The sequence below is a fragment of the Equus caballus genome, chromosome 1, assembly GCF_041296265.1.
Source record: "Equus caballus isolate H_3958 breed thoroughbred chromosome 1, TB-T2T, whole genome shotgun sequence".
Lineage (NCBI taxonomy): Eukaryota > Metazoa > Chordata > Mammalia > Perissodactyla > Equidae > Equus > Equus caballus.
The window spans coordinates 182,690,323-182,716,217 of NC_091684.1; the positions used below are offsets into that span (position 1 = coordinate 182,690,323).

Below are 25,895 nucleotides of genomic sequence, written 5' to 3' on the forward strand. Positions count from 1 at the left end.
ATAGGCTAGATAGTTGATGATTATAATAAATTATTACTGAAAATAATGGTATAATGATGGTAATATTGATAGTCGTTATATTCAAGAAGTGTTCTTATCTCTTAGAGATAATGTACTAAATGTGTATAGATGAAATGATATGATGTCTGAGGGGTAGATGGGAATGAGTAAAAGTACAGATTAAGCAAGACTGGCCATGAATTGATAATTGTTGAAACTAGATGATTCACATATAGGTATCCAATTTGCTCTTTTCTTTTTTCCCATATATGTTTAAATTTCCTATAATTACATTTAAAACAAAAAGCTTAGATGATAATCCAAACTCTTTATTTTAGCATGTTCTACCTAATTTGACCTCTGCTTACCTCATCTCTGCCATGCTCACCCTTGCTCAGAGTACATGTATTTCTTCCTTTTCCTCAGATGCTCCAACTTCAGTCCCACCTAGGGTCCTTGAACTTGTTGTTCTCTTGCTGGAACCCTCTTTCCCCAGATCTTTAGTGTCTCTCCCCTCTTGACATTCAGGTCTTATTTTATTTTTATTTTTTTTTCAGGTCTCATTTTAATGTCACCCCAGAGGAACGGCTGTGACAATCATCTCATCTTGTTTTATTTTCCTCAGAACACTTATCATGATTTGACTTTTCTTTTATATTTATTTGTTTATTGACGGTTTCTGCCCTTTAGAATGTACGCTCCATGTGGATGGTGGTAAGATCTTGCCTTTTAAATTCCCAGCACTTCAGACAAATACCTGGCAAATATGGTTGGTCCTCAATAAATGTTTGTAGAGTGAATCAATTAAATGTTGGTGAAGCTGTTGAATTCTATCAATATTGTTAATCTTTTACATTTGGAATATCAACAGTATATACAATTGTTGCCTAGTGAAACTACTTAAAATTCCACTGGCATTTTCGTTATTAATGTTTTCAAAGGCTCATGTGTAGGAGAATTAGCTCTGAGCAAAGCTTCAGAAAGATTTTTAAAAATTCACAAAATGTCATATTTTCTCTTAGTATTTATTTAAAAATATTTGTATTTTGGGTAATTAATGTCACATCTTATCTAAAAGCTATTTTTTATATCTAGATAAGTAGAGGTTAAGTTTTGTGATATGTGTTTATGTGTGATATGAAAATTTGGCAAATGTTTCTTGGCTCACATGAATAATAATGAAACCCTTATAATTATATCTTTCATCAGGAAGGAACTGGGAAATACTTTATAGATAAATGCATAGACGAGATGAGATTGTAAAATTATGAGACCTCTTTAAAAAAACTATAGAAAACAATATACTTTTTATAAACAAACAAACAATATATATCTCTAAGTAAGTGTTGTCATTCAAAATAACTGCTTAGGGAATTTGTTCACCATAGTTATTAAATAAAATGATGTGTTTCACTGATGAAATAACTTTCATCCTCATATTTGTTATTAGAGATACATATATGATGCAAAGGCTGGTGGATTCCCTCCTCCTTGTGTCCTTGAGCAGCTTTCCCTTCACGATGCAATATGGGCTGCAGAGTTGGGCTCATGTTGCCATGGCCGAGGTGGTTCCCTTCATTGTCCTCCATGTATGGTATCTGGGAGTCTTAGATCATGGCCTTTCCACCAGAAACATGCCACTATCGGCTTCTCTTCTCCACTCTCTCCTATTAAATGCTACAGATCTAGAAACTTCTTCAGATTTGGCTCTTTGCCAAGACATATTTTATTCTAACTGGATTTGCTTGTTTGTTCTTTTGCTCATTTCTTCATTTATTTCTCTATTCAGTAGAGGTTTATTTTGGCTCGTCCTGTGGAAAACACTAGCTTCGAGACTGTAGCGAATAATATAGAGATGAACATAGCATAGTATACTTCTTTATTCCAGGAATGTGGACTTTGGTAGTTTCACTTTTGAAACTTCTCTTTTGGTATTGCCTTTAGGATGAGGTTTTAAGTTACATATATGCCCACACATTTATAGTCTATTTTAGTTTAGGGGGAGTCAGAGAAAACAACCTTTCCTCAGTCTCCCAGGGGAAGAAGGGATGAGAGGACACAAAAGTGCTAGGCCCCAGGTGAACCCACTGCTGGGGCCAGCATGGCCTAGTTCTCTACCCAGGGAAAGTGCTCCTTTTCCTTGTCGTGGTCCTGGGCTTGCTTCTGTGCTTGTCTTCCAGTTTTTAGAAGTTGTCCAGTTCCCAGAATGCCCCCTTCCTTTAGTTCCCTAACATTTTCACTCAGGGGAGAAGGCCACTTACCCTGTTGTGGTGTCAGGGTCCCGAGGGAGCTGTCATCCTGCAAGATGGTGAGGGGAGATCTCCCTAGTACCTTGCCATTTGGTTTCCTAGGTGCTTTTACTTTATACATTTGGTTTTCATCTGCTTTGCTTAGAACTCGAAGATCAGGGAGTCTCAGGGTCTCTCAAGGGCTTGTCTGAGCCCTGGCTGGTTATAGGGGTTTCTGTAAGCGGTCCTGTTTCCTCCTTGGAAAACACTTGCTTGGAGGGAAGCTCAGTCTAGCTCCAAGGTGGCATCTGGTCCTCAAAGAATAACTGGGTGCCAGAGGCAAGTCCAATTCAGATGAAGGTACCTCTCCAGGCAGAACAGATTTGATTTGGGGGTTTCAGTCTCAAATACTTCACTCAGCTGTTTCCTGAGGGGTTTGAGGGGTCTCTGCTGCTCGTCTTCATAGGTATCCGTGCAATGCCAAGGGTAGGAGAGGAGATCTGAGTCCTGGCCCTCGTTAGGACCTTCCAGCTGCTCCTCTGCAGGTTGGTTGGGCTGCGTGGTTTACACCTGAGTGGGAGTGTGCAGAGTGCCTACACCAAGTGACTGGGGATCTGCCACTCGAGCCAGCTGCTTGTTGTGCAGTGGGGGTCGCACTGGAGTGACTGGGATGCTCTTGGCTGAGCCCGTCTCAACCAAGAGGAATAGGGTGGGTATGGGCCTGGCCTGGTGAGGAGAGGATGCTGGGCCCCAGTTCCACCTTTGAGTTCACAGCAATTCCTCCAGTTTGTTGACTGGTGATAATTTATTTAGTTATTCTCCCATTAAAGGACATTCAAGTTTGAGTCACGTTTTCTCTACTTAAAAAAATGTTGCACTGAGCTTCTTTGTATATGAGATAGCACTGTTTTTGGGTACGCAATTTCTGTGTTTATTAAAGAATTTAATAAAGCATGGATTATGAGTGTGCATGTATATATGTGTGTGGGCTAAGTGAACCAAATTTTGTGTTTGTGAATTTGATGTTTTCCTAGGTGCTTTTACATTATACTACGTTTCTTGAGAACCAGTTTTTTTCTTTCCTTCCTTCCTTCCCTCCTCCCTCCCCACTTCCTTCCTTCTTCCCTTTCTCCTTTCCTTCCTTCTTTCTTCCCTCCCTCCCTTCCTTCCCTCCTTCTTTCCTTCTCTACTCTCTTAGCAAATTTCAATTATACAGTACAGTGTTATCAATTATGATTACCACGTTTTACAATAGATCCTTAGACCTATTCATCATACAGCTGAAAGTTTGTACTCTTTTAACAACCTCTCCTTATTTCTCCCACTTCCCAGCCCCTGACAACCAGTTTTCTACTCTGTTTTTATGTGAGTTTGACTTTTTAAAAAAATTCCACAAAAAAATAATACCATGCAGTATTTGTCTTTGTCTATATGGGTTATTTACTTAGCGTAATACCCTCAAGGTCCATCCTTCTTGTTGCAAATGGCAGCATTTCTTTCTTTCTCATGGCTCAGCAACATTGCAGTGTGTGTGTTTGTGTGTGTGTGTATGTATATGTATATATATAGCACATCTTCTTTATCCGTTCATCTGCTAACAGACACTTAGGTTGTTTTCATATTTTGGCTATTGTGAATAATGCCACAATAAACATGGGAGTGCAGATATCTCTTCAATACCCTGTTTTCATTTTCTTTGGATGTATACCCAGAAGTAGGGTTGCTGGATCATACAGTAGTTCTATTTTTAATTTCTTAAGGAACCTCCATACGGTTTTCTGGAGTGGCTGCACAGATGTACATTCCCACCACCAGTGCACAAGGGTTTCCCTTCTCCACATCCTCGCCAACACTTGTTACTGTTGTCTTTTTGATGATAGACATTCTTACAGGTGTGAGATGGTGTCTCACTGTGGTTTTGATTTGCATTTCCCTGATGATTAGTGAGTGATACTGAGCACTTTTTCTTGTACCTGTTGGTCATTTATGTCTTCTTTGGAAAAATGTCTTTTTGGCTCCTCTGTCCCTTTTTAAATCAGATTTTTTTGTTTTTTGCTATTCAGTTATGTGAGTTCTTTGTATATTTTGGATTTTAACCCCTTATCAGATATATGATTTGCAGATTTTTTTTTCCCCACTCAGTCGGTTGCCTTTTCATTTTGTTAATGGTTTCCTTTGCTGAGCAGAAGCTTTTTTAGTTTGATGTAGTCCCACTTGTTTGTTTTTGCTTTGGTTTCCTTTGCTTTTAGTGTTAAATCCAGAAAATCATTGCCAAGACCAGTGTTAAGGAGCTTACCCCCTGTTTTCTTCTAGGAGTTTTACAATTTCAGGTCTACTTTCAATTCTTTAATCCATTTTGAGTTTATTTTTGTGTATGGTATAAGATATGGGTCCAAGTTCATTTTTTTTGCATGTGGCTGTCCAGCTTTCCCAATGCCTTTTACTGAAGAGACTATCCTTTCCCCATAGTATATTCTTGGGGAACCAGTTTCCTAAATTTTTTTTTAACAGAAATATATCAGAAAGTTTAGACATGCTATAATTACCCATAATGAAATTGAATTGTTGCGACAGATAGTTTTTTGGGAAGAGGACAGAGGCCCTGTGTTTTCAAAATCCAGAGTGAGGGTATCTTTAAAAAATCTTTTTAGCTGTATTGGAGCATATGTGTTATGCATAGACCTTTGGGCAAGGATAATACTGCTGAATCATCTCAGCAAGTTGATTTCTTACTTCTGAGCTCTCAATGGTTTTAAGATGTGGCAGACTTATGAAATTGAGTATTAAAAAACCCTAAAATGAGTAGTTCTTGAGAGAGCCAGATGCTTTACTTGTGGCTTCATGGGTATTTGGTTTTTCCTTCAGTTTGACGGCCATCAGTAGGCAAGTCTGGTTCCCCTATGATGATCATGCCTATAGTACCTCCTAGTGTAGAACCCAGGGCCTGCAATACCCAGTAACTGTCAGTATTGATTTTAGGTGCTTCATATTTCTGTGATCTCGATTGTTATGAAAAGCAGAAGACAAATTTAGGAGTATTGATGAAAGTTTCATGTGCAGAACTTTGCTGTCACAATTATTTGGCAGTTTAAATGCATCCAGATCCAGTTTTGGGGAGACGTATTTATCCTACGTATAGGGACTTCTGTGGCTCACGCTGCTAATGGGTGTGGAGTAGCCCTCCATGAAGTCAAGAATACCAGTCAGGCTTTTATCTTTACAACAAACCGTTTTGCATTTGAACATCTGATTTTAGAGCACATGACTGATTCACAGACATTGCTGCTGAGCTTAGGTTATAATGTTTGGCCAAATATCTATCACAAGCTTAAGATGACTGCTGATTGAAAGAGCCTAACTGAGGAACGTTAACCAGTCATTCCTGAGTTTTCTTCTAAGATCGCTTGTGTAGCTCCTCTTCACCAAAGCACGAAAATGTTATACTCTGAGCTTTCATCAAGAGTCTGTGTAAGAAATGACTATGCTTCTACTTCTTTTTTGGAAGATGATGGAAGTGGAATGGGACAGTGGGGATGGAGGTAACTGTTATTGAAAGGCAGTACATTATATGGAAAGAATGTGGGCTGTGGTGCCAGAACGTTAGTAGCTTTGGTGGTGGGAGGATGTGGAAGGGCTCTTTTGATTATTTCTGTGTTTTCAACAAAATAAGACATTTATTGGGTCCATATGTACCTGGCACTGCTTGGCCTGAAGATAAAAGAATGAGTAAGACTTGACCTCTGTCCTTAGAAGAGAGATTCACTCTGTAATAGGAAGACGGCAATGTGGCTCTATTGTTAGCACACATTTATTCCAATTTTTGGTTTGTGCCCCAGTTTTAGCCTTAGTTTTCTCAATGTAGGTCTTTTTTTCCCCCCTGTTTTTATTTTTTTGTGTGTCATTGATTGGAGAATTGGGAGGGGGGCATATTGATTGATTCAGGCCATTAGCTAACTTAAATTTTATGTCGGGAATCTGAATGTATTTCTTTACTCTGATTTATTGTCCTGTAGATTAATATTTCAGAATTACTAAGAGTATACTTGAGTCAAGGAGTTAATACCTTACATCCAGATAGTCTTGCTTTCTGGTGACCAAGTAGCTTGGTCAGAACTTCAACCTTTAACTTTATTTCTTCATTCATAGCTAGTTTGCTGTTTTAAATACAGTAATGAAACTACAGACCATATGCCTATTTTGATGCAATTTTGCAAAAGTATACATTTATCATGTCAAATAAAATCATTTCTTAAACTGGAAGAGAATAAAGAATTCTCATGTTAAAATGTGACTTGAAATTCATAATCTGGGGGCTGGCTGGTGGTGTAGTGGTTAAGTTTACGCACTTTGCTTTGGCAGCCCGGGGTTCGCGGGTTTGGGTCCTGGGCGCAGACCTGGGCACTGCTCATCAAGCCATGCTGTGGTGGCGTCCTGTATACAAAGTAGAGGAAGATTGGCACAGATGTTAGCTCAGAGACCATCTTCCTCAAGCAAAAAGAGGAAGATTGGCAACAGATGTTAGCTCAGGGCTGATCTTCCTTACCAAAAAAAAGAGAAAGAAAGAAAGAAATTCATAATCTGGTTAACATTAGACTAATTGATAACAAAGATTTTTAAACTGACAGCCATGATATTTGATATAAAAATGGCTTATCTGGACATTGGTCTTGAAACAAAGGCAGAGAAAATATGTTCCACATAGCGTATATTTATCATCATCTTATTTGAGAAACCATAGCTTACTAACTAGAGTTAGTTTCTATATAGAACACAGGTTTGTGTTGAGTCTCACCATGATCTAGTTATCTTTCTTCTATTTCACAGCCTGGCTTACACCCCCTGCTCTGGCCTATGTTCTGTTGTGGATGTGCCACTGGAGGCAGGGATAGATCAGGGAAAATTGGAGTACTAGTCTTATTGATTTATGGTTTTTGGCATAGTTTTTGTTTGAGAAGGATATGATGATATTTACCTAAGTAATATTAGTTTTCCAGTTTTTTAGATAGAAAACTGAGCTCTATAAAGATGACTTTCATCAAGATCACAAGTGCTGTACTAATTGGTTTGCTTATGGTCTTCCTGTCTGTGCTTCATGAGGGCAGGGACTTCAAGTATCTTGTTCATTGCTGTATCCCTAGTGTCTAGGACAGTGCTTGGCACATGTAAATGTTGGTATTAATTTCTGAGTTAGGGTTAAATTCCATAATGATTATCCTCTGTATCCACTTATTTATCCATTGGCTTTAAGCATGCCTATTAATATGTGATCCATATTATTAAGGTAAATATGAAGATACCAGAAACCTATTTAGGCAAGAACACTTCTAGATACATTGCCATATTCACTTGCTCATCAGGGTACAAGATTATTGTGAACAAGCCTGGATATAATGACCAATGTGCTTAAGTGAGAACAAAGGAACATCTGCTCGTTTAATGGTCTTTTAATGAGATGCGTAAAATTCAGTCCATTTTCCTATTTCTTTGCAATTTAGTGATCTCAGGTTTCTTAAATGTCTTTTGGGTGCTTCTGAAGTAATTATGTAGTTTAAGAAGTTGGAAAATGCTGAAGTTGATGAGATGGGAATTCGGTTGTTTTACGTGTTTATTTTTCCCCAATCCTCAAACCTGTTTCCTACCTATATCTGTATCATCTCCATCTCTGTGCTCATGTGTGTATTCTTTAATCTTTCTCAAAATCCTTTGTGTTAAAAGTAGTTATAGCCGAAAGCTGCTGCATTATTTCATTCTCATGAGGAAGTCACTTATGACAGTAAATTTGTTGTTTTCTCTTCAGCTTTGTACGTGGCAGCTCTGCTTAACAGGGGCAACAGGGTCACTCAAATGTAGAAATTTAATTAATATATTTCAAACAACAGATATGACTTCTTATCTTCTTTTCTTAGACCTTATTTCTAGTCATTTACATATTTTAAAATTGTATTTTTACCAAATGTTTTCATGCTTAGTTTTACTTATGAGAAATTTCCTTTTAATTTGCAAAAAAAGCAACTTAACTCTGCTTATATCATCTAGGCATATGGAAAAGATATTTTAAAATTACTTGTTCAGATCATTTTGGAATGTGGTGACCTCAGACATGGACAAATATTTTCTTAGCATTTGGTTGGAAGAATAAACATAGGATGCTTGTTGAGAGAAATTTTAGTTTTGACTTGCATGATGTGACAAGCTTCTCTTTAAAGTAGCTTTTTTCAGTGTAATGCTACTACTTAATTATTAAAATCCATGATTTCATTTCCTCTTGAGAGAAAAAACTGTATAAAGCAAACAAAGGTTGTTTTTATTGTTCCTATTTTGCAGAGTAAGTTTTGGGCAAATAATTTGATTTCTGAGTTTCAGTTTCTTTAGCTGTAAAATAAGGACATTGGGCAAATCTCTAGGGTCTTTTCTAGATCTGAAATTCTCTGTTTATACCATTGTAAGATGAGGAAACAAGCACAGAAAAGTTAAGCGCTTAGCTGGGTTCAAACAATGAATTCATAATAAAATCTCAATATCTGACTTTCTGGTTAACCTGTTCATTGACACTTCCACACAACCCTTATGTCTGTTATTGAAACTTTGAAGATTGCTTTCCTTATTGAAAATACAGCAGTGTAGAAAAATTATGCTACAGATATAACCCTTTTTATCTTTTTAAAAACTCAAATATATTTCTACAGTCTCAAGTTAAAGTCTTGTAGTTTAGTAGATGCTTATTCATATTAAAACAGGGGGCGGTGTTATAAATAGCAGTTCTCCTAGCAGCTAAAGACAAACAGAGCGTATCTGAAGTTATGTAGTCTGAGTAATAGTCAGAAGTAAACCAAGCTCACAAGTGAGAAAAGAAAAAATGGGAATGATTGTTAAGTGACGATTTTCTTCCATCCTTTTATTGATCCAAAATTTGTGTTTGTGTAGTAAGCGTTGGAATGGTGTGAGCTTTCTGTTGTTGGCTGAGTGAGCCTCTGTCGTGAATGTTCACGGAAAGGAGTTTTGTATTAATTGGGAAGTTGGCTGAGGCCTCGCAACCTTTCAGGGTTTGTGACTGAATCCTCTTCACACTCCTCACCTCAGTGGCAGTGCTTCAGCGACTTTTCAGGAACACATCTATTTGGTGAATTATGACATTTTATATCAGTATAACACATTAATCCCTATATGAGCCAGACTGAGGTATTTTAGGATGGCAGCCAGAGTAGATTGCAGTTCAGTACAAATTTAAATCTGAGTTCTTTGCAAAATTCAGCTAAATTTTCCAAAGGAAATGTGATCATTCTATAAAATAAATTTCTTAAACGCACCAAGTACCTTTTAGCTTTCTTGTACTTAAATAATGTGTTCCCTTTAAAAAAAAAAAACCAAAGAAACCAACTTGTTTTGTCATTTTGGTGCTTTCAGACAAAAATACCTTTCATTCACATTTTCCTCTAAGCAAATCTCTCACAAATATTTTTCAATTTACACAAACAGATCATAGTCACACTTTCTTTTTTTAAGTAGTTGGAAGGGACCTTAGTGATCATCTAATCTAAAACAGTTTATTTATGTTTTTTAGTGAGGAAGGTTGTGCCTGAGCTAACGTCTGTGCGAGTCCTCCTCTGTTTTGTACGTGGGATGCCATCACAGCATGACTTGATGAGTGGTGTATAGATCCACACCTGGGATCCAAACCAGCGAACCCCAGGCCGATGAAGCGGAACACGCAAACTTTACCACTGCGCCACTGGGCCTGCCCCCACAACACTTTTTTTACAGATGAGAAGACTGAGGTCCAGAGAGGTTTATTGGCTGACCCATGGTCATATAACTAATTAGTGACAAAAATGATTGGAATTTAGATATGCCAGTTTCCCAGACTAAAACTCTATTTGTTGAATAGATATCTGGATTCTTGTGTACACCCAGCTAGATTTATAGTCTTGAGTTTTGCTGAACTCTCCCTTTCCGGTGCTTTTTAAAAAAAAACCATAGTAATTAATGTCTGAATCAGAATTTAAAATCCAAAAGCTGCATTATAATAGCTCATACTTAAAATATAACTGCATATGGAGCTGCAAGTTCTCACAGTTGGTTTCCTATTTGATATGATTTAGATCTTTAAATTTTTAAACTAAGGTTTACTGAGCTGGTTTCAAAATTATCATGTTCAAAAGCTGTAGGTATTTAAAAAAATCTTTATTTTTTTCCTGTTCTTAGTCTTTATAGGTTATTTGCTTTGATTAAACAATTACTCCACGTAATTTTCTTGTGTAGATGGTTGGTAGAAGGATGCTTATTGATTTAAAACAAAACCAGAATTTAATGGTTAACTGTTGAAAGCTAGAATATTCTTTAACAGCACAAAGTCAGGAAATTTACATTCAATATTTCCATGGTTACTAGGACCCTTGCTTTATTATATAAAAGACTCTTCAAGGATCATGTAAGGAGAGAATACTATGACGTCACATAAAAAAGTACTCAGAAATAAAAGAAACTCATTATAATTAACCAGAAAAGGAAAAAGAAATAAAGGAAACTATAATAATTCTTCTATTATCTAAGTAAATAATTTTCTGTAGGCTACAGACTCTCTTTCATGTATCTATTTTATCATACACTGAAAAAGTAATACAGTAAAGCTCATACATTCTTGGGGTAAGAGGTTGTGCGAGCAGAACTCTCAGGCTTGGAGAAGAGGGGTGCCGTACTCCATTCTGTGGGAGACTGGTAACATGGCCTGAGTCGCACAGACCGGGAGTCACATCCCAGCTCCATCACTCACCAGCAGCCTGACTTTGGGCAACTTTCTTAACTTCTTTAATCCTCAATATTCTTATCTGTAAAAGAGAAATTATAATGTCTGTTTTACAGTGTTACATAATCATGTATGTAAAAAGTATTTAGTGCCTACCTTACAATAGGCTCTCAATAACTATTCATTTTCTTCTGCTCTCCTCTACCTGTTACCCACAGACCGGCCCCCACCTCTTCCCTATTCACTAGCCCAGTTCTACCTGATAGACCCTAAGGCTCAAAAGCAGGACCCCAGATGGCAGGTAACTAGAACTAAAGAAATCAACTCCACGAGGCCAGTTCTGCAGATCGTCCCTAGCACGTAGTACATTGGGTAGACTGGCCTCCTGGAGCAATAGTGTCCTTCAAGTTCTATAATGTCCTTAAGAACCACCAAAACCAATGGACAGTGGCTATGAATTCTCTCACTGAGCTCCATGAGGCTTCTATGGCACCTATGATCCTGTCCCTTCAGGACCTTGAATCCTCCCAAATACAATATTTTTTCTAAGGATTTTTTAAAAAGAATATTAGAGTTTTCCTTATTAAAGAGAGTACTACACATCTAAATAGATTTTATAAACTGTTCCAGATTTGGTTAATAAAGTGATTTGTTACTCGTACTGAAAAAAAAAATCTGAAGCCTCAGGCTGTAGTAATATAGGGAGAGTTTTTATTTTTTAATTTATTTCAGTATTTTTTTAAAAATAAAAATATCTTGATTCTCAGGCGGGTTTGTAATATTTTAGGTCTTTTTGGTAGCAGTCGTGTCCTTCACTAACATCTACTTCCTAGGTTGTGAACATCTGTACGTGTAAGCAGTTGGCCTAACGCAGGACTCTAGAGACCTTAGAAAGATGTTCCCATAATTAACTGAAATACTCTTACTTTTGTGGTAGCATCATTATTTTTATATTGTGAGGTTTTAGTTTCAGCTGTACTGTGGATTTACACGGGCATCTGTGGGCTAGCCTGGAAATTGGATAATCTTTTAAATATCATTTCAGAAACTAGGTACCGAGTTACCAAAGATTGACCCATGTGTCAACATTGGATAAGAAGTCCTCTGTGAATTGATGCTGTCTCCAGGTTGTCAGTGCCAGTATGCTCTATATACCTCTGCTAGAACAACAAGGAAATGGGAAATGATGATAAAGGGAAACATAAAGAGTAAAGTTTCTCTTCTTTTCTCTCTCAGACGTTTCTACTATCACTTGGGCTGGTAGTGCCTTTGGAGGGATTTATTCAAGTAGTTCCCTCCCTCCCCCTACTTTTTCTATAGAAAGGAAGACATTTGAAAATGGATTGGAGAACTTTATCATCTGAAAAAATGAAAATAGTAGGGAAGGACACATATCATTGTTGTAACTTGAATAATGTGTTCTCATTTTATAACCGGGTCAGCTCTTATCGAAACAATCCCAAGGATAAGTTTATTATATTTTGTTGTATCATTTATTTCCACAAGTCAGTAGGCTGTCAACTCAACTAGAAATCTTTTTGTTATTCAGATTTTTATTGTGGTATTTATATTTAAATAATTTCACCTTTGTAACAATTTTGTTCTTGAAACCAAAATAAAATGTGACGGTTTTATAATAGGGCACTGGACAGAGCAAAAACTATGGTTCAGACTTGAAGAAAAACACTTTCTGTTATTTTTAGATTTATATTGTATACAAAAGGTGCCTCACATGGCAAAATGTTTAATTTTAGTAGTATAATAAAATCGTAAGGGGCAACTTGACTCCTAGAATCACTCAGTGGGTATTGATTGAACAGTGGTTAGGCATTGTGGAGGGGATTGGATGTGGAGAGGGAGTCCAGAGATACGTAAAGAGTGGTCTCTTCTGAGAGGGAGCTTACATTGAAGTTGGGGAGATAGTTATGTATAAAAATAATTATCCTAGAATTCTTAGAGCTTGAAGACCCATTCAAATCCTGGAAATTAGTTGAATCAAAAATCCTAGGAGTAATTTGCCTGACAGATTTGTCCACGGGTCTGAGACAAGGTTAGCTGCATCTTCTATGCCAATAGTGGCATAGTTTCATGTGTGGGATTCTGAGCAAAGCAGAAGTACTGTTCTGCTGCTGTTAGGTTATGACTATGCCTAACTGGGGTTGGAGAACCAGGAAATCAGGGACATAGCAGAAGTTAAGTATAGGATAGAAATAGCAACAGATGTATGGCCAGAGTCAGACACAAGGACACTGCCTTGAGATCTACTAATTTTTGAGTCAAGTAGGCATAAGAATCAAAGCCAACTATTCGGTCAGTAATTAAGAGCAGATAGGAAGGAAAGAGGCAATGTGTGGCCCAGCCCAACTTCGTTTAAGAATTTGCCCTATCACTTATGGAATGTTCCAAGCACCATCTGAATGGGCTGTCTGGACACAGCCACTTTTAAATTAATCTAGATTTTGTCCCATTTCTCCTACTTCATGATTTCTCTATTTGTTCTTTAGTTACAATTTTCTTGTCTATAGCAGTTTAGTTCTTTTTGGCTACTACTTTGTCTCCAGCAGACTACAGCTCTGCCTCTCTTTGTTGGTGGTGATTTTCCTCCCTGACTTCACAGGGCCCAGGGTCCACCCCTGCTCATGTCATTTTCACCTGGTTCACTTTGGCCTTGCTAGCAGACCTGTGATGGCTGGAACGCTCTACCTTTGCTTGGAGAAGCATCTGTTGACCCTGTGATACTTAAATGTGGCGTGTGTAGTGCTGATGATGGAAACTACTATCCTTGGAGGCTGACTGTGGTAAACTGCTTGAGCCAGCTGAGAAGCCAAAAATGGGATGCATCTATGGGCCCTTTCTTTTCAACAACTCAGCCTATTTGCACTTGTGCTCCCAGCATCCTCTGGAGTGAGGCCTGATTGCTGCTGCTTTGATCAGCTTCCTTCTTTTTCCCCTTAATCCCAGTATATGCGTATAGTGGTATCAGAATTGTTAACCTGTACTCTCATGGTGAACAACTTTATTAACTACAGTACATTGCTTATGTATAGTTCTTTAGTCCTCGGTCTCATGTCTCTACTCATTTCCTAAGTGACTTAGGTAAATTTTTTTCCCCATTCCCTTCAATGAAGTTATGTCATCCATCTGTAACACAGTTAGATTTTTTTCAAATTTTTTGCTTTTTAATAAATTTATACCCCCTTCACCCGTTTCTCTTACCCCCTACCCTCTGCCTCTGGCAACCACCAATCTGTTCTCTGTATTTATGACCTTGCTTTTTTTTTTTAATTTTATGTTTCCACACGTAAGAGAGCTCATATAATGTTTGTCTTTCTCTGTCTGACTTATTTCACTTAGCATAATGCTCTCGAGGTTCATCCATAATGTCTCAAATGGCAAGATTTCATTCTTTTTTATGACTGGATAATATTCCATTGTATGTATTTACCACAATTTGTTTATCCATTCATCCATTGATGTACACTTCAGTTGTTTCCATATTTGGCTATTGTAAATATGCTACAATGAACATGGGGGTGCCTGTGTATTTTTGGGTCAGTGTTTTCATTTTCTTTGTATAGATACCCAAAAGTAGAATTGCTGGATCATATGGTAGTTGTATTTTTAGTTTTTTGAGAAATTTCTGTACTGTTTTTGTAGTGGCTACACCAAATTACATTCCCACTAACAGTGTACAAGGGTTCTCTTTTCTCCACATCCTTGCCAACATTTGTTGTTTGTTGTCTTTTTCGTAATAGCCATTCTGACATGATATCTCATTGTGGTTTTTATTTGCATTTCCCTGATGATTAATGATGTTGAGCATCTTTTCATGTACCTGTTTGCCTGGGTCTTCTCTAAAAAAAAGGTGTATTCAGATCTTCTGCCCATTTTTTAATGGGATTATTTGTTTTTTTGCTATTGAGTTATATGAGTTCTTTATATATGTTGGATATTAGTCTCTTATCAGATACATGATTTGCAAATATTTTCTCCCATTCAGTAGGTTGCCTTTTTATTTTTTTGTTGGTTTCCTTTGCTGTGCAGAAGCTTTTTAGTATGGTGTAGTCCCACTTATTTATTTTTGCTTTTGTTACTTTTGTTTTTGGTGTCAGATTTGAAAAACCATTGCTAAGATCTGTGTTAAAGAGCTTACTGCCTATGTTTTCTTCTAGGAGTTTTATGGTTTCTGGTCTTATGTTCAAGTCTTTAATCCATTTTGAGTTAATTTTTGTGTATAGTGTAGGGTACTAATCGAATTTCATCTTTTTGCATATGGCTGTTCAGTTTTTCCAACACCATTTATTGAAGAGACTGTCCTTTTCCCATTGTATATTCTTGGGTCCTTTGTCATAAAGTAATTGACCATATATGCATGGGTTTGTTTCTGGGCTCTCTGTTCTGTTCCATTGATTTATGTTTCTGTTTTTAGGCCAATACCATCCTGTTTTAATTACTGTAGCTTTGAAATAGAGCTTAAAATCAGGGCGCGTGATGCCTACAGCTTTGTTCTTCTTTCTCAAGATTTTATACTCTTAGGACCACTCAAATTGGATATGCTTCAGGCCACACAAAATCTGGATCTGCCCCTGGATTTTACTAAATGAGATACCTGGGTGTTTTGATACTACTTATTTCCCTACATGTAGTTACACTTAATTTATACAAGTAAACAAACACTAAGTATAATCTAGAGAATCCCCAAATCATTCTAAAATCAATGCTTTAACAACTCTTTTACAAGAGAACTAGAACTTCCTGGCAGCCACTATATTTCAATGTTAGTATTGGTGAATGCTACAAAACTGAAACTCAGATACTGATTTCAGTCCAGCTCAGTTCAAGTCAGCAAGCCTTTGTGGGTGCCTGCTGTGAGTGAGGGAGGTGCTGGGCCAGGTTCTTTTTTTCAGATAGTTTAAATTCAATTTAAGATCATTTGAAATTAATTGCCTTAACAGTGAAGTATTTTTAGTTCCTTGGAACCTTAATAGCAGTTCTCCTTAAAGAAATGAGAAATTGGAGCCAACATGATAAATATGATTAAATGCCAAGGAACAATAATGATAAATTGTTGGCACCAGTCATTTGATGTTCTCTGAAACAAAGAAACTTGTCACTCTGCCAGTGCTAGGAGTCTCAGTGCAGAGGGAATAAAATGGAAAGTATCCTTTATCTTTTCTGTAGATATTTCATGTAGATAGTGGACCTGGGTAACTTTGGAGTAAGTATTTTCCAAACCAAGGAACCCTATATTGAAAATGAACTACTTTATGTTCATTTCATTGTTCTCTTAAAATGTGTCATTAAATCAGTATCAAGGACTTGTGTTTGAGAAATATAGAATTCCTAAAAGACAAGTCAATATGTAGTGTCAGATACTGGTAAATGTTTTGAAGAAAAACAAAGTGAGAGGAGAGAGATTGATGGTTGGGGGTGCTATTTTAGAAAGTCTGTGCTGCCTCCCCAGCTAGTCCTTGAGTGTGCCAAGCATGTCCTATCATAGGGCCTTAGCATTTGCTGCCTCTTGTGCCTGGAATGCTCTCCTTAGACAACTGCTCACTTCTCTTCTCACTTCCCTCAGGGCTCGACCACCCTGTCTGAAGTAGCACCTCCCACTAGTCTATTCTTTTTCCCTGTTCTTCAAGTATTCTCACCATCTGACCTTGGGAACCGAAGAGATTCAAAGCAATTCTTTGATAAACCTTTTGCTGTCTGGACTCTCGCTACTTGCTCTCTGAAATTCAGGAATTGAAGAGATTTTAAAAATATCGCTTGCTCTTTGATCTGAATATCCAAATCAGGAACCAAATAATTTTGTATGGTGGGGATACTTGTTTTCCCTTTTTTTTTTGGTGAGGAAGATTGGCCCTGAGCTAACATCTGTTGCCAATCTTCCTCTTGTTTTTTACTTGAGGAAGATTGTTGCTGGGCTAACATCCAAGCCAGTCTTCCTTTCTTTTTTTGTGTGTGGGACACCATCATAGCATGGCTTGATGAGTGGTGTGCAGGTCCACACCTGGGATCCGAACTCAAGAACCCTGGGCTGCTGAAGGGGAGCATGTACACTCAACCACTATGCCACTGGGCTGACTCTGATACTTGTTTTCTTCATCGCACTTTTTGCTCTCTGATTTGTCTTTCTATCTGTTTTTCTGCCTTCTCCCTCACTAAAATGTTAGCTCTGTGGGGGCTGGGACTTTGTTTTGTTCACTGTTCCATCTCCGTCACTTGGAACAGTACCTCACACCTAATCAATTCTCAATAAATACCTGTTGAATAAATTTGTATATACATGAATGAATCCATTTGACCCAGCATCATCTAAACTTTAATTTTAAAAAATATATGATTGTATGGAAAAGGGTTATTTCACATTATTAAGTTTTAAGAAGCAGGATATGGAATTATATACACAGTTGATTTCCACTTAGGTTAAAAAAACACCTTGAATCTTTGCGTGTGTTCATTTATTCATTCATTTCTTGAAAGACAACTTATTAAGCATCTCCTGTGTGTCCATTCTGTGCTAGGTGTTCTAACTCAGATACAGTTTCATGAGAAGACAGATCATGAAACAGCAGTAAATGAGGGCCACCCCCCCCCCCCCCACTGCTCTCTGGCTATGTTGATCTTCTTTCAGTTTCTCACTCTTAATAATTTCCTTCCTTTGCACGGGTTATTTCATTATGTGCTTAATACCTGTCTCCCTCTATATTGTAAGTTCTGTGAGGCTGGGGGACCATGATACCATTTAATTATCAATACCTAGCTCAATGCCTAATATATAATAGGTCTCAATAAACATTTGTTGGGTGAATGAATGAATGAATGCTTAAGAGAAGTGCATAGTAGGAACACAATATCTAATCTACTGGAAGTTAGGGGAAGTACATTTCAAGCTGGGATCTGAAGAATGAGGAGAAATTAGCAAGTGAAGAAGACCAGGCAGAATGTTCTGGAGCTTAAGCTCAGACTTTATAAAAAGCAATAAAAGAGTTTTAAACAAAAAAGTGGCATTATGAGACTTGCATTTTAGATGGACCATTTTTCAGCGGTGTTAGAATTGGACTGGATGGGCAACACCGGAGCAGAGAGATTGGTTGGGAGGCTTTGGTGATAGATAGTTGTGGCCTTTGTTGGGTTCTCGGCAGTGGGGAAAGAGACAAGTGGATACTTTCGGGAGACTTTTAGAAGGCAGAATAAGTGACTAGGATAGTGAGGGAAGGGAAAGAGTTAAGTTTCATTTCAAGTTTCTGCCTTAGGCAGCTGAGAGGGTTCTGGAGCCTTTCCCGGAGACTGGGGGCTCAGAGGGAGGAACCATCTGAGGTACCCTTGAGACCCATCTAAATCGAGGCTGAGCATTAAGGAGTTGGTTAGATAGCTGAATTTTCTAGGTATAGATACTTAGAAAAATGCCTGAAAAGAAATATCAAAATGTTAATTGTATTGAAACTCTAGTGATAGTTCTAACATTTTCTTATTATTAAGTATTGGTTTTCATTATTAGTGTGTTTCCTGAAGGAAAAATAATAAACTGAAAAATTATATTAGGATCTGCTGTGGGAAATGCTGTACCAAAAAACCCAAAGGACAAAAAGCTGAGGCCTTTTTAGGTAAAATATGGGCTATTCCCGGTGAGAATAATGGTTAGTCCTGAATGGAAGCCATTGTGAAATGGGTCACTGTGAGTGTGCGGGCGGGCGGCGGGTGCATTTGGAAACGCAGCCTGGTCGTCGGAGAAGGTCTGCTGGAGGCTGGGCTGCGCCTTTCCCTCCCTTGCCCTAGCCCTCCCTAACCCTAGCCCTCCCTAACCCTAGCCCTCCCTTACCCTAACCCTCCCTTGCCCTAACCCTCCCTTGCCCTAACCCTCCCTTGCCCTAACCCTCCCTAACCCTAGCCCTCCCTTACCCTCTCCCTCCCTTACCCTAACCCTCCCTTGCCCTAACCCTCCCTTGCCCTTTCCCTCCCTTGCCCTAACCCTCCCTAACCCTAGCCCTCCCTTACCCTCTCCCTCCCTTACCCTAACCCTCCCTTGCCCTAACCCTCCCTTGCCCTAGCCCTCCGCACAGCCTGGCCCTGAGTCATGCCCAGTGTGGCCTGTTGGGTTTGTGCTTCACAATTTAGTTTGTTTACGTCACTGTTCACTGCAGTCGTTACACAATGATGTTTGTGTCATCTTGGTTTTCAGGTAGATTGGGGTCAACTGGACTATTTAGTTGTTGACATGCCACCAGGAACTGGAGATGTGCAGTTATCAGTCTCACAGAATATTCCCATTTCAGGTAAGTCTTAAAGTTTAAGGTAATTTGTGCTGTCTTTGATGTTTTGCTATCGCCATACAGAAAAACAGACTCCACGAGAGGCAAGCATTTTTATGTCTGAGAAAACAACCATTTATAAATTTCCCTTTAGAGATCAGATTCGTAAGTTGAATTTTTCAAAATGTTACCAGAACTAGTATGTTTACAAAAACTAAAGACAGTTTGAAAAGATGGTGATGTAAATCTGAGTTCTAGAAAAGCAGTAGCATTTAAGAATTATCTAGATGGAACATGACTGTTTGGGTCACAGCTGTCCAGCAGTTACAGCCTAGTGCCTGATATATGGCAGGCACTCGGTAAATGTTTATTGAGTAAATACTAAATAAGAGTAAATGTTAGGAAAATTTGGCTTTTTGGTAAATACTACTATGGGAAAATTTTATATTCTGCTAATTGTTTTACATTAAAGTCAAGAGATCAATAAGCATATTAGCTTACATCAAATATACAATACTTCAATATGGTAGTGGATATCTTTTTTATGATTTGGAACTCAAATATTATTAGTTAGCTTTTATGTTGAATCTGTTTATAAGGATTTTTCCTAGGTTCCACTGGAGAAATATTTGTAAATCTCTCTTAAATATAAGGAATTTGGGGAAAACAATGGAATTTTGTAATGTTTTGCAAATCAATTATTCATTGGTAATAAGTAACTAAGAGATATCACTGACATTTAATCATCACAAGGTTTAGAATCTATCTTTTTGATAAGATATATACCTTGTTTTCAAATATTGATATAGCATCATTAATATGAATTTGTTTTTTTTGAGGAAGAGTAGCCCTGAGCTAACATCTGCCACCTGTCTTCCCCTTTTTTGCTGAGGAAGACTGACCCTGAGCTAACATCTGTGCCCATCTTCCTCTACTTTATATGTGGGACGCTTGCCACAGCATGGCTTGACAGGTGGTGCGTAGGTCCGCACCTGGGATCCGAACCGGCGAACCCTGGGCTGCCAAAGTCGAACGTGCAAACTTAACTGCTGTGCCACCAAGTTGGCCCCTAATATGAGTGTTTTTGATGTTTAAATATATTTGTAACCTTCAAAGAGTCTGAAACTTTTTGGTAAGGGAAAAAAAAGGGAAGTAACATAGGAAAATAATTCTTCCTTTTTGTAATCAGTGTACTATATAGCCTGCTTTTTCTTTTTTTAAGTAGTTTTGGGACTTTTACGTTTCTAAATGTTAGCAATACTCACTAAATGTTATTGAATAAAATGTGCTCCTCACACCTTGAAATGCCTATTGCAGGCTTCCAAGATGCTTACATTATTCATGTGGATAATGCATTGATAAAGTTGGGCTAAATTACCATTTATTCCTTGAGTTGTGACTTGGCACCTTGAAAAAGTTTAATTTACTTCACACAAATAAACTGATGTCCCCAAGCAACTTACCTTTGTTTACTCAGATAGCAGCCCCTCTGTTTGGATAGGGTTTGTGATTATATCGCCCTCTTTTGATTTGTGCTTGTACTCAACCCAACAATGTGTAGATTGGAGTTAAGATTTTCTTCTCCTTGGAGGATTTCTTTCTTATATCCTAAAATTTAACTGGTCTATTTCTTTATTCCTTTCCTCTTATGGAGAGTCTGCCATGTAATAGGTAATTAATATTATATGAGAATAAAAAGTAATATTTTTTTTATTGTGGTAAAATATACATAACAGTTCAGCAGCATTAAGTACATTCACATTGTTGTGCAGCCATCCTCACCATCCATCTCCAGAACTTTCTCACCTTCCCAAACTGAAACTCTGTACCCATTAAATAATAACTCTCAATTTCCTCCTCCCCTGGCCCCTGGTAACCACCATTCTCCTTTCAGAAATAGTGCTTTTCATATTAAGATGAGGGAATGGAGGATGAGGAAAATATATTTTAAAAGATTTATTGAACCAGAACCTAACTTTGATTTTATGATTTATTAATAAAATTTTAAATCAACAGGTGTTTATCCATTTAAAGGTGGATGCTAAGGTAGAAGCACTGTAGAGAATCCAAGGATAGTAAAGGCACAGATCTTTTCGCCAGACTACAGTTCTGTACCTTTTTTGAGTCTCAGACCTTTTCTGAGGATTTGATGAATATGTGAATTCTCTCCACGAAACGTATTTATGCCTGCAGAAACACTATTTTTATGTATAATTTAGGAGGTTCATAGTCCTCAGGTTAAAAGCCCAGCTCCAGAAGGTAGAGCAGGGAAAGGCAGGGAGTGGCTGGTCCGAAAAAAGCCTGGGTGAGAGAATGCGGAGTGTGAGAAGTGCTGGATGAGAGATCTGAACCCATGATGTGGGGATCAAAGGAAGAAGAGATCACGGGTTTGAGGGGAATGGTAAAACACTTCCTGGAGCCGAGCCTTAAAGGATAAATATGACACGTTGTAGAGCATTCAAGAGAGCACCACACCTTGTTTGCTTTGCTTTTTCTTGGCCTAAGGGCAAGAAATCTGAAAATGAAACTTCTAGTGTTCTATAATCCTCTTATAGACACTTATATATTTCACTTTTCAAGTCTGATCCATTGAAAGAACATAGGGCCAGGTAATAAAGATGCTTTTGAAAATACGCAAACTTCCCGGCAGAGGCCCGGAGAGAAGCCCAGAGGGCGGGGCGACCCCCAGCTGCCGTTGCCCCCGCCGTGGGGCTAGGGATTGCCGGAGATCTCGGAGAGAACCGGGGCTGGGGGAACTTTCAAAGGCCGGTTCTGCGACCCGGAGGGGAAGCGCTGGAGCTCTGCCCGGGCAGCAGACAAAACTCTCTGTGTGCCGTTAGCAGAGGGGCCACGCTGAGCATTCACAGCTCCGGGAGAGGCCCGGAGAGAACCCCAGAGGGCAGGGCGACCCCCAGCTGCCGTTGCCCGCCCCGTGGGGATAGGGATTGCCAGAGATCTCGGAGAGGACCGGGGTGGGGGGAACTTTCGAAGGTCGGTCCTGCGACCCGGAGGGGAAGTGCCAGAGTTCCGCCAGGCAGCAGACAAAACTCTCTGTCTGCCATTAGCAGAGGGGCCACGCCCAGCATTCAGGGCTCCCAGGAGAGGCCCGGAGAGAAGCCCAGAGGGCGGGGCGACCCCCAGCTGCCGTTGCCCGCCCCGTGGGACTAGGGATTGCCCGAGATCTCAGAGAGGAGAGGACCGGGGCTGGGGGAACTTTCAAAGGCCGGTTCTGCGACCCGGAGGGGAAGCACCGGAGCTCCGCCCGGGCAGCAGACAAACCTCTCTGTGTGCCGTTAGCAGAGGGGCCACGCTGAGCATTCACGGCTCCGGGAGAGGCCTGGAGAGAATCCCAGAGGGCGGGGCGACCGCCAGCTGCCGTTGCCCACCCCGTGAGGCTAGGGATTGCCAGAGATCTCGGAGAGGACTGGGGCTGGAGAGAGTTCCAGAGACCCAGCTTAGTAGCCTAGGGGGAAACCCTACAGGCTCACAGCAGCCTTAGGGAAAGCCTCTGCACAGCACCAGTAGAAGGCACCCAGCCGCCAGCCACAAGGCTGGAAGACCCCAGGGCAAAAGCAGCATAGCTAGGTGTACTAACCACAGACTGTAGAAGATGCCAATAGCTCTCCTGCGACCCATAGAGGACAAGTGAGATTTGGTGGGTGCCGACAGCAACGGAGCGACAAATATAAGTGATCCCACCCCTGGCCGCTGGAAAAGCCCATAACACCGTTGCAGACCCCAAGGAGAGAGCGCATCTAGGTGGGCAACAACAGTAGGCACCTGCAGCCTGAAGCCCCCCTGTGACGGCCCCCACGGCAGAGGAGGGAATCCAAAGGGCCACTGTGGCTACGAAGAGGGGCCCAGGCCCAGTTAGCAACTACGGACAGGGTTCCTGGTTGGTGAAGTATAAACAGCTGCTCCCCCCACCGCAGCAGCTGAAACAAGTGAAAGGAGCAACTAAACTCTATCTCCATGCGGAGGCACAAATCAACAACATCAAGCAATATGAAAAAATACATTAAATCTCCAGAACAGAAAGAAAGTAACAAATACACAGAAAACAATCCCAAGGAAAATGAGATATATAACCTAAATGATGATGACTTCAAAACAGCCATCATTAAGATTCTCAATGAGTTAAGAGAGAATTCTGACCGTCAACTCAACGAGTTCAGGAGCTATGTCACAAAAGAGTTTGATATGATAAAGAAGAACCAAACAGAAATATTGGAAATGAAGAACACAATAGAGGAGATTAAGAAAAATCTAGATGCTCTGAACAGTAGGGCCGATAATATGGAGGAAAGAATTAGCAATTTGGAAGATGGCAATATAGAATTGTTGCAGGCAGAGGAGGAGAGAGAAGCAAGACTTAAAAGAAATGAAGAAACTCTCCGAGAATTATCAGACACAATTAGGAGATGCAACGTAAGGATTATAGGTATACCAGAGGGAGAAGAGAAGGAGAAAGGGGCAGAAAACCTATTCAAAGAAATAATGGCTGAGAACTTCCCAAATCTGGTGAGGGAGATGGATCTTCAGGTGACAGAAGCCAATAGATCTCCAAACTTTATCAATGCAAGAAGACCAACTCCACGGCATATAGTAGTGAAGCTAGCAAAAGTCAATGACAAGGAGAAAATATTAAGGACAGCCAGGCAAAAGAAACTAACCTACAAAGGAACCCCCATCAGGCTATCAGCAGATTTCTCAGCAGAAACTTTACAGGCTAGAAGAGAGTGGAATGATATATTCAAAAATCTGAAGGACAAAAATCTACAGCCGAGAATTCTCTACCCAGCGAAAATATCCTTCAAATACGATGGAGAAATAAAAACTTTCCCAGATAAACAAAAATTAAGGGAGTTCATTGCCACAAAACCTCCTCTTCAGGAAATCCTCAGGAAAACCCTCATTCCTGAAAAATCCAAAAAAGGAAAGGGGCTACAAAACCAAGAGCAGAGGAGATAAGTAGAAGGACAACAACAGAGAGTAGCAGCTCTACATCAGAACAGATTAAACCATGGGACGAGAAACAAAGGAAACTGAAGAAAACCGGAAAACAAGACACAAAATGGTAGTGGTAGGCCCCCACGTCTCAATAATCACTCTAAATGTAAATGGATTGAACTCCCCAATCAAAAGACACAGAGTGGCAGGATGGATCAAAGAACAAGATCCAACAATATGCTGCCTCTAGGAAACACACCTCAGCCCCAAAGACAAACACAGACTCAGAGTGAAGGGATGGAGAACAATACTCCAAGCTAATAATGAACAAAAGAAAGCAGGTGTCGCTATACTAATATCAGACAAGGTAGATTTCAAAGCAAAACAGATAAAGAAAGATAAAGAGGGACAGTATATAATGATAAAAGGGACTCTCCACCAAGAAGACATAACACTTATAAATATATATGCACCCAACACAGGAGCACCAAAATTTGTAAAGCAACTCTTAATAGAACTAAAAGAAGACATCAACAACAATACAATAATAGTAGGGGACCTCAACACACCATTAACACCAATGGACAGAACATCCAGACAGAAAATCAACAAGGAAATAATAGAATTAAATGAAAAATTAGACCAGATGGACTTAATAGATATATATAGAACACTTCATCCAAAAACAGCAGGTTACACATTCTTCTCAAGTGCACATGGAACATTCTCAAGGATTGACCATATTTTGGGAACCAAAGCAAACATCAATAAATACAAGAGAGTTGAAATAATATCAAGCATCTTTTCTGATCATAACGCTATTAAACTAGAAATCAACTACAAGAAAAAAGCAGAGAAAGGTGCAAAAATGTGGAGACTAAACAACACGCTTCTCAACAAACAATGGATCATTGAAGAAATTAAAGAAGAAATCAAATATTATCTGGAGACAAATGAAAATGAGAACACGACATACCAAATCATTTGGGATGCAGCAAAAGCAGTCCTAAGAGGGAAATTCATCGCAATACAGGCCCACCTCACTAAACAAGAAAAAGCTCACGTAGGCAACCTCAAACGACACCTAACAGAACTAGAAAAAGAAGAACAAACAAAGCCCAGAGTCAGTAGAAGGAGGGAAATAATAAAAATAAGAGCAGAAATAAACGATATTGAAACAAAAAAGACAATAGAAAGGATCAATGAAACAAAGAGTTGGTTCTTCGAAAGAATTAACAAAATTGACAAACCCCTAGCCAGACTCACCAAGAAAAGAAGAGAGAAATCGCAAATTAATAAAATCAGGAATGACAGAGGAGAAATCACAACAGATACCAATGAAATACAAGAGATCATAAGAGAATACTATGAAAAACTATATGCCAACAAATTGAACAACCTGGAAGAAATGGACAAATTCCTAGACTCCTACAATCTCCCCAAACTGAATCAGGAAGAAATGGAGAATCTGAATAGACCAATCACAAGTAAGGAAATAGAAACGGTAATCAAAAACCTCCCCAAAAACAAGAGTCCAGGACCAGACGGCTTCTCTGGAGAATTCTACCAAACATTCAAAGAAGACTTAATACCTGTTCTCCTCAAACTGTTCCAGAAAATTGAGAAAGATGGAGAACTCCCTAACACATTCTATGAAGCCAACATCACTCTGATCCCCAAACCTGACAAGGACAACACAAAGAAGGAGAACTACAGGCC

The 25,895-nt window shown here is 39.2% G+C and overlaps 1 protein-coding gene and 1 pseudogene across 6 annotated transcripts in view; one reads left to right on the forward strand and one right to left on the reverse strand.

Annotated features, from left to right (window-relative positions):
* The window catches only part of NUBPL (NUBP iron-sulfur cluster assembly factor, mitochondrial), a 211,704-nt gene that overhangs the window by 142,174 nt on the left and 43,635 nt on the right, over positions 1–25,895 (forward strand). For 4 of the 6 annotated variants that reach the window (XM_001490020.6, XM_070241658.1, XM_070241649.1 and 1 more), the window contains one exon: positions 19,157–19,250. In XM_001490020.6, coding sequence (XP_001490070.1) covers positions 19,157–19,250 — 94 coding nt within the window. Of the gene's footprint in view, positions 1–557; positions 2,774–15,009; positions 18,582–19,156; positions 19,251–25,895 lie in introns of those variants that run through there. The other 2 variants (XM_070241663.1, XM_070241643.1) reach the window with 2 other exon arrangements.
* LOC102147602 (cell division cycle-associated protein 3 pseudogene) lies at positions 2,107–6,372 on the reverse strand (annotated as a pseudogene).